This window comes from Abramis brama (genome assembly GCF_963993115.1).
Source record: "Abramis brama genome assembly, chromosome: 1".
NCBI classification, from domain to species: domain Eukaryota; kingdom Metazoa; phylum Chordata; class Actinopteri; order Cypriniformes; family Leuciscidae; genus Abramis; species Abramis brama.
The window spans coordinates 16,613,854-16,623,124 of record NC_139963.1 but is presented as its reverse complement, the minus strand read 5'-3'; the positions used below and the strand labels follow the sequence as shown (position 1 = coordinate 16,623,124).

Here is a 9,271-nt window from a genome sequence, read left to right as displayed (position 1 = left end):
GATTTTGAATGAAGAGGAGAATTTTCCTGATCTTATTGTTTCAGCTTTTGTGGAAGAAGAACCACGAGAGGAATCAATGCTCACTTTTAAGACTCCGGAGATGCATGGTTTCAAAGAGGCTTCAAAGAAAAGTTTGTATTCGACTTGTGTAAAAGTCGTTCACCAATCAGCTCTGAAGGAAAGTAGAGAAACAAAGTGGACAGATGTGCTAGGGCCAAACTCTTCTCCTAGAAGATGCTGGAGGTCATTGTATAAATCTCCCTTTGAAAAATGAACTGCAGATCTACAATGGAGAATTATACATTGGGCAGTAGCTACGAACAGACACGTGGCACATATTGATCCCACTGTAGAAATGTCCCTTTTGTGATATAGAAGAATCAGTTGATCATCTGTTCTTATATTGTTCTAGACTGAGAGTGTTTTTCAGACATTAGAAAACTGGATTGAAAAACTAGGCGAAGAGTTTAATGACACTGGTTTTATTTATGGACCGAAGTATAAGGCTTCTGAAAAGAGCAGAATTGGTATAATTAATAGCAGAAACCAAAATGGCAATCTGGGTAACAAGAAAAAAAAAAGATAAAAGAAGAAGCTTTTGTTGATCCAGAGAGAATGTTAAGAGGTTTTGTGACTTCAAGGATCCGAGCAGAGTTTGTTTACTTTAAATTGACAAAAAATCTGGTTAGTTTTAAGGAAACATGGGGTTTAAGTGAAATGTTGTGTAGCCTACTATAGATCATGAGGAAAAAACTATTTCTGAATGTTTAAAAATGGTGGTAGGTAATTTTTAAATATGTTGTGAAGCAATATATGCATGTAATGTTTTTTTTGTGTTTTTTTTTTAGTCTTGGAATTTGATGTTTTTATGTGAGATGTTTCTTGTTCAATTGTAAAAGGAAAAAAGGGGAATTTTTAAAAACCAAAAACTTTTGGTTAAAAAAAAGTTTTTTTTTTTTTTTTTTGCATAAAGAGATTCAAACATCTCTCTCTCTCTCTCTCTCTCTCTCAACAAATGGAAATGCTGCAGCACTCTTTACTCATCTGTAGATGGAAGCATTGCATAAAGTACAAAAACAAACCCTACAACATTCTTGTAAAACTGATGATCTCAAAATTTAATAAACAAAACAAAGATAATACAGCTGCATACTTATCAACATCTAACAACAAAATAAGCACAAAAAAAAAAAAAATGTATTATATATACATACATAGCAATATATATATACAGTTAGGTCCATATATATTTGGACACAGGCACAATTTTCATACTTTTGGTTCTGTATGCCAACAGAATAAAATTAAAATGAAACACTCAAGATGAATTTGAAGTGCAGACTTTCAGCTTTAATTCAAGGGGTTGAACAAAAATATCAAGTAAACATTCTAGGAACTGCAAATTTTTTATTTTTTTTTACACAGTACCCCCATTTTCAGGGGCTCAAATGTAATTGGACAAATTAATATAATCATAAATAAAATGTTCATTTTTAATATTTTGTTGAGAATCCTTTGCAGGCAATGACTGCCTGAAGTCTGGAACCCATGGACATCACCAAAGACTGGGTTTCCTGCTTTGTGATGCTTTGCCAGGCCTTAACTGCAGCTTTCTTCAGTTGTTGTTTGTTCGTAGGTCTTTCTGCCTTTAGTTTTGCCTTCAGCAAGTGAAATGCATGCTTGATCGGGTTGAGATCAGGTGATTGACTCGGCCATTGCAGAATATTCCACTTTTTTTCCTTAAAAAACTCCTGGGTTGCTTTTGCAGTGTTTTGGATCATTGTCCATCTGTACCGTGAAGCGCCATCAACCAACTTTGCTGCATTTTGCTTAATCTGGGCAGACAGTATATTCCTATACACTTCAGAATTCATCCGGCTGCTTCTGTCTTCTGTCACATCATCAATAAACACCAGTGATCCAGTGCCACTGGAAGCCATGCATGCCCATGCCATCACACTGCCTCCACCATGTTTTACAGATGATGTTGTATTCTTTGGATCATGAGCTGTTCCAAGTCTTCTCCATACTTTTTTCTTCCCGTCATTTTGGTACGGTTGATCTTAGTTTCATCCGTCCAAAGAATGCTTTTTTAGATGCTTTATGGCAAAGTCTAATCTGGCCTTTCTATTCTTGATGCTTATGAATGGTTTGCACCTTGTGGTGAACCCTTTGTGTTTCCTCTCGTGAAGTCTTCTCTTGATTGTAGACTTTGACAATGACATGCCTACCCTCCTGGAGAGTGTCCTTCACTTGGCTGGATGTTGTGAATGGCTCTCTCAAGAGCTGTAATTCCTAAACCCGTCCTCCAATTTGGATGTAAATACCCTCAAATTAAACCTGAGCACTTTCAGCCCATATCCATTAAATAACTATAGCTTGAATATGTTTTGGTAAATACCTGAAAAAAAAAAAAAAAAATGTGTCCAAATATATATGGACCTAACTGTATATATTCTGGATCTGACAAGAGAAATATTTTAATTGTCCTCAGATGATGCCATGTGCTCCAGCTCATCCTTTACAAAACAAATGTAGTTTTGGATCTCTGAGATGCGCTTGCGATTCCTCTTCACCTCATCATTGTGTATCTATTAACACAAACAAAAAAGATTTACATTTTATTTAATAATAAAAGGTTGTTCTGATCCTGGACAGCTGCATGGTAGGACACAATGTAATATAAAAATATTGTTAAGGAGTTCACAGGAAGTGTGTTCATAATCAAGTACCGATTTCAGCAGACCGCTCATCCAGCTGTTGACCCGTGCCAGTAGCTCATCCTCCCTATTATCAATCTTCTGCACGTGGGTGTCGTTAGAAGCATTGACTGCATTGGTCACTGTGTCTTTATCTACCAAGAGCTACAGGGCAGCATAGGAAATGAGGACCATGGATCAGTCAATACTAAAAATAAGTGTCTGGCATGTAGTTACGATGGATTTTGACTTCTTAATTATTCATAATTACACAGAAATTAAGTGATCATGAAGACAGTTTTCCACTGACCGTTGCCAGATCATCCGGTATTTGCTCCCCTAGCTCGCTTTTGACCACCTTCTCCAGTGTTGCCAAGGCAATCACAAGCTGTTGTTCATGGTGCCGGTTCTCCAGGTCTCGAATCAGTGCGAATGTGTGTCAGAGTTAAAGAAGCCTTACCCTTAAAATAAAAATATTTATTTTATATATGCTTTGTTGGATAAAGGATATATCCCTTGCACGTTTTCAATGAACCCTCCAACCATGTCTGAGATGTTCCTCTCAAAGTCTTTGAAGATGTCCTTTAAAAAAAAAAACACAAAAGCATATTTGTGAAACTTCCACTCATTTAGGTGATATGCTCCGTAATTAATATTACATTAACAATATAGGTATTTTTATTCTGACCTCCAGTTGGTCCACCAGTTGCATTTCAAGACTCATGAGGGTTTCAGAGAGCTGCTCAGCCTGTTCATCGCAGGAAGTGATGTGAGCTTTAAGAAGATCGGCGTCTGTGATCTGTTGCATTTCCACAATCTTCTGCAATAGAACAGAATTTAATTAGTGAGCGTTTTGATGTGTTCAACTGGTGAGAAACAGGTTGTCTCGTTTTCCTCGTGTGACTGAGGGAGAAGAAACCAACCTGTCTCCTGGACTTTTCAAAGTCAGCTGCTATTTGCGCTGCTTTGCGCCGATTGTCAGCCACTGCCTCATGGGAACAGGTAACAAAGGATTCCACCTCAGCCGTTCTCTGAGCAAGATGAGCCAAACCCGCATCAAATATCTGCACACATAGAGCTTCCATTTTGCTCTTAAATGTAAATGGATTGTCAAGGTAAATGGATTATTTTGAGTCCTTTTTAACAGCTGTTCCCTCATCTGCACTCTTAAAGGGCCATTTTACAGTCTTGATGTTGCTTTTGTTATTTTGCTTTATTTCCAGATTCAGTCATAGGCTCCTTCTTGCGTACTAGAGCACGTTCGCACATGTGCACACTTCAAAATCGGCACTTTGACAAACTAAAAGACATAAATGATATTTTTGATATTTGCCCTAAAAGTTATCACGAGGAGCTCAAAATATAAAAAGCATAATAGGTCCTCTTTAAAAATAAAGGTTCCAAAAGTTTGCAGCGATGCCATAGAAGAACCATTTTTCAATGGTTGGTCAACCTTTCAGGAAACAGTTCTTAAAATAACCGTTTTTTTTTTCTTAGTTTGAAGAGCATTTTAAAAATCTAAAGAACATCTAATCTAAAGAAAAGCTCCATGAATGTTAGAGGTTCTTCAGGGAAACTTCAATGCCAAAAAAGAACCCTATGTTTAAGAGTGTATTATAATGTATTGCTTTCATTTGTGGTTTGATTTGTATATTTTGCTATTCATTATAAGGATATGTATTGCGCAGTGCTTCAATTCCCGGGAGGAGAGCCAGTTTCTCTGCATCAGGATCCTCAGCAAACATGCTGTCGAAAAGTTGAGGTCCATTTAAATTCTCCACGAATGCGTCCTGTGAAAGAAGGAAGCAATATTTATTCACTACTGTCAAGAAGAGTATATATTAAGTTTGTATGTCCAGTAGAAAGAAGATTTTAATACAGTGCAGCGTTTCAAACACTGTAGTGTAAATCTGACTTATTAAACCTCGAGCATTTAAGATCAATGTTCTTGTACTTGAATGAGATGGATGGCATGGTGATGTTGGTCACCTTGTGTAGTTGAAGCTCCTCATTGCTGTTCTTCTGAGCCTCAGTTGCCTTCTGCTCCTGGAGCTCATTGTGTTGCATTTCTTCTACAGCATACTGATACTTTGCAAAGGCAGTTTCACGCTTTATATGTAGGCGCAGAAAATATAAATTATGAACAGAACATTAGGACAAAAAAAAGAAAAGAAAAAAAAAGATGCTATTGAATGTGCACTTGTATATGTAATTCGAATCTCATATATTTTACAAAACTGTACTTGCAGATAATATAACATAAATGCACTTAATGAGAGTTCACTTTCATGAATGTTTCTTAAGTCAACTTCTAAAAAGTGCACTTTGCAATAATGTAAAGTGAAAACTTTACTTTGAAGTTCATTTTAAAACATTTGGTCATGCTTTAAATAAGTACACTTATTTTAATGTGTCGACTAACATACTAAAGCACATGAAAAGTACTTGATTATAATTTAAACTGTAGTGTGTTATTCAATATGACATTTTAAAGTTAATATATTTTAAATGTACTAAATTGCAACTTCAACATTACAAGTGTGTAATTCCAAATATATTTAAATGTGTTTTTCAATAGAAATTACATTAAAGAATTGTGACTGTTTCAGTGAGTAACTCGTTATTTCTGAGTTGCAGGTGATTGGCTGAAGGCAATGGTTGCACACCTGAATATAATCATGACGCTCTATAAAAGAGATGGGAGCGTGGGGCTGTTTTTGTGCAGAGATTGGGGCTGTTTTCGCTTTGCTCTGTACCTTGGGTCTCTTGTCAAGAGGCTAACGGAGAACTCATGAGATGTGAGGGATATGGGAGATCACCGCCGCCTTTTGATCCATCTCCTTTGGGATGGTTGTTGTTTTTGGAGGTTTCATGGACTGAGAATGGTTGGACTGTTGTCTTTCATAAATGCTACACCTTTGCACATATCTGCTGACACACTGATTACCATTTATACTGATCTTTAATGTTGTTCTGTCTTATACTGAATAAATTCACTTATTAATTGGCTGTGGTGTGTGGTGACTCCCTTATTTTGTTGCGATTCAGAAGAGATCGTAACAGTGTATTTTAGTTTACACTCTTAAAAATAAAGGTTCTTTCTTGGCATCGATGGTTCCATGAAGAAACTTTAACATCCACGCAACCTTTCCATTCCACAAAAGGTTCATTATAGTGGAAAAAGGTTCTTTAGATTTTAAAATGTTCTTTATACTATAAGAAAAAATAATGGTTATTTTAAGAACTGATCACTTAAAGGTTCTCGCTGCAAAGGCATCGCTGCAAAAACCAAAAATTTTATTTTAATGAGTGTTAATGCTTGTCAGTTTATTCGGCAGTAAACCTGAACCATATTTAAAAGAAAATAGAAGTAATTAAGAAATTGCATAAAGATCTATGCCTGGTTTCACAGACAGGGTTTAGATTACGCCAGGATTAGGCCTGAGTTCCTTTAGGGCATTTAAGTAGCTTTTATAAACGTTCCTTATAAAAAAAAAAAAACATTACTGGTGAGCATCTTGAGACAAAACAAGGGCACCGACATATTTTAAAATATATCAGTACAAGTTGCTTTCAGTTAAAAAAGCTCAAACATGCATTTTAGTCTGGGACTAGCTTAAACCTTGTCTGTGAAATTGGGCAATAAGTCAGAAAATTTCAGCTAATTTAATTTATTATAGATTTAAATTTAAATTGCAATTAAGTGTCAGAAAACATTACATTCAGTTTGAACTTAAATATTTTCTTCCAAAGTATAATATTTCAATAATAGGAAATATTCTCTTTCTTTTTCACAAGTGGTCAGCTGAAAAACGAAGCCAAGCAACTGCAATTATATGCGAAAATATGATATGAGAAATGTCTCACTAACCGTTTGTTCATCCAGCAGTCTGTAGTCCAGATAGACCAAGTCTGGAAGATATGCCGTCACAAATATCTTATAGTCCTCTTCATCACAGATGGGATTTCCCGCAAGGTTGAGAGTGCGTAGATTCTTCAACTTTCTGAGGTACAGCACCTGCAGGGTCAGATATGATTTCCTTCAGCTTTATGTTTGAGTGACACAATCATGAATTGGAATATTGGAAATTAATTAGTGGCTGGCTGCATATTTTGGAGTCAGACTCATTTTCATCCTTCTGGGATTCCACATTTTCTAAAAATGTATCCTCTAAAATATAGTTGGCTTACATTATCCAGTTGAGCAATGGCATTGTTTCCAATAGAGAGGATGTGCAGGTTCTGCAGCGTATCCAGGTTTTCAATGACAGAAATGCGGTTGTTGAACAAACTCAAGTCCTGAAGTTTCACAAGAGAGTCCAGTCCTTCAATCACTTCAATATTATTGAATGACAGATCTGAGGAATATAAGAATTATGGCTTAGTATTTGGAGATACTCTGGATATGTTTTGGATATCAGTTGGACAGTCTGTACTCACCCAGCCAGGTCAGATTAGTGAGGTTTTCTAACCCTTCAATCCTCTCAATAACATTATTATCCAGCTGAAGTTTTGTTAGAGAGGTGAAATGCCACAGGTGGGAAATCTTTAGGATGTCTACAAAAAACATCAATATTATATTACTTATATTTTTCAAAAAAGTACAATGTACAATGAACTGTTATTGGAATTATACCAATCTTGATAATGAAAATTAATGAAAAAAAGAAAAGAAAATCCTGTCATTAATTACTCACCTTCATGTCGTTCCAAACCGTTCATGTTCGAAATGAATATGAAGACCTTTTTGATGAAATCTGAGAACTTTCTATCCCCCCATTGACAGCTACGCAACTACCACTTTAATGCTTCAAAAAGTTCATAAAGGGATCGTGCAACTAATCCATATGAATTGAGCGTTTTTTTCCAAATTTTCTGAAGAGACTCAATCGCTATATATGATGAACAGAATGAATTTAGGCTTTTATTCACATATTATAAACATTGATCAGTGAACAGAAGCTCAACCGAACCTGCTTGATGCTAGAAGAAGCTGAACCTCATTGGTTCTTGCTGAAGCTCAAACGTGTGTAACACTTCCGTTGCATTGCAGTGCTAACTACACCAGAACTAACTCAATCCCATGTTAATTACAGAGATAAAGTATGTCTTGTTGCAATGCATTGCACAAACGATCTAACGTTGTGCATTGAAGAATAACATATAGGCTATGCATTTCGTGCATTGCATTCTGCTGCGTAACTCAAGAATGAACCTCATTGGTTTTCGCATGTCAAGCGAACAAGCTTGAGCTTCAGTTTACCACAACTGATGTGCGAGTTAATAAATGTTTATATGTGAATAAAAGCCTAAATTAAACCTGTGCATCATGTAATGTGATCGTGTCTCTTCATAAAATTTGGACTAAACCGCTCAATTCATATGGATTAGTTTTACAATCTCTTCATGAACTTTTTAAAGTGTCAACGTGGTAGGCCTAGTTGCGTAGACTGTCAATGGAGGGACAGAAATCACTCAGATTTCATCAAAAAGATTTTCATTTGTGTTTCGAACATGAACAAAACACTTACGGGTTTGAAACGACATGAGTAAATGATGACAGAATTTTCATTTTTTGCGTGAACTATCCCTTTAACACTGATTTAAAAAACATTATCTGTGTGCCAGGGGGGGGATGTATTTTACTTGTCATGAAAATGTCTAAATAAATAAATAAAGTGGGTTTCAATTTTTCAATAATTCAAAATACATTCTTATTTTTTTCTTCATTTTGGGGTGAAATATGTCCCAGGAAAGTTTGCATGAGAATCACCCTGAATAAAATAAAAAATCAATCAAAAATGTTTAATTTTACATTAAAATGAATTTAATTACGGTTCTTACTTCTGAAGTCCAGCCGCAGCTGAAGCACCTCCTCGTACTGGATGCCCACTTTCTTGGCTATTTTTCCAGCTTGTCCTTGAGGTCCCTGTTCAACAATTGCTTGTTGTAACATCTCCTCAGCGATTATTTTGGGTTCATCCTGTTCCCTGCTCATTTTCCAACGCTTCTGATGACTGGACCCGTTTATTACCAGCAGTAACGGTGATTAGCAGTGCAATATTATCTAATATTAATATTATCTAGTTCAATTGCTTATCTTTTTTTGCAGACCTGTCACCATAAAATCAGTCAAAACACTGTATCAGTCACCTGTTTCAAATGTTATTACTAAAAGCTCGTTCATTTGACAACAGACTTACCTGGAAATATATCACTTAAGTACACGTCTGCTGGACGTCTCCCATAGGGACGTCTCCAACACTGTTGCTCAGCAACCACAGACTACCGCCATCAACTTCCGGAGTTTTCAGGAGCTTTGAGGCGCTCTAAAGAAATTAAATACATTTTAGTAATAATACGCAGCAATATAACCTTAGTGATATTCTTCGAGTATTTAATTTGTAAGATTCCTCATGAAATGGAAAATTAAAGGAAATTTTGGCAATTTAGAAGAAATATTCCACGTGTACTAAAATGCCTCCGCTATTTCTAAACTAAATTTCGAAAAGCAAACATGTCCATACATTCATGTTTTTATAACGTAGTTTCCATACGTTTTTGCACATTAA

The 9,271-nt window shown here is 36.0% G+C and overlaps 1 protein-coding gene across 1 annotated transcript; it reads right to left on the bottom strand.

Moving 5' to 3' along the window:
- Positions 1–1,121: 1,121 nt before the first annotated feature.
- drc3 (dynein regulatory complex subunit 3) lies at positions 1,122–8,813 on the bottom strand. Its single transcript, XM_084111309.1, has 12 exons — positions 8,544–8,813; positions 7,140–7,256; positions 6,891–7,057; positions 6,571–6,717; positions 4,689–4,808; positions 4,359–4,489; positions 3,623–3,818; positions 3,388–3,519; positions 3,211–3,281; positions 3,010–3,133; positions 2,733–2,864; positions 1,122–2,591 (listed from the first exon to the last, which is right to left on the bottom strand). The coding sequence occupies exons 1-12, from the start codon at positions 8,695–8,697 to the stop codon at positions 2,481–2,483; spliced, it is 1,602 nt and encodes a 533-aa protein (XP_083967435.1). The 5' UTR covers positions 8,698–8,813; the 3' UTR covers positions 1,122–2,480.
- Positions 8,814–9,271: the final 458 nt, after the last annotated feature.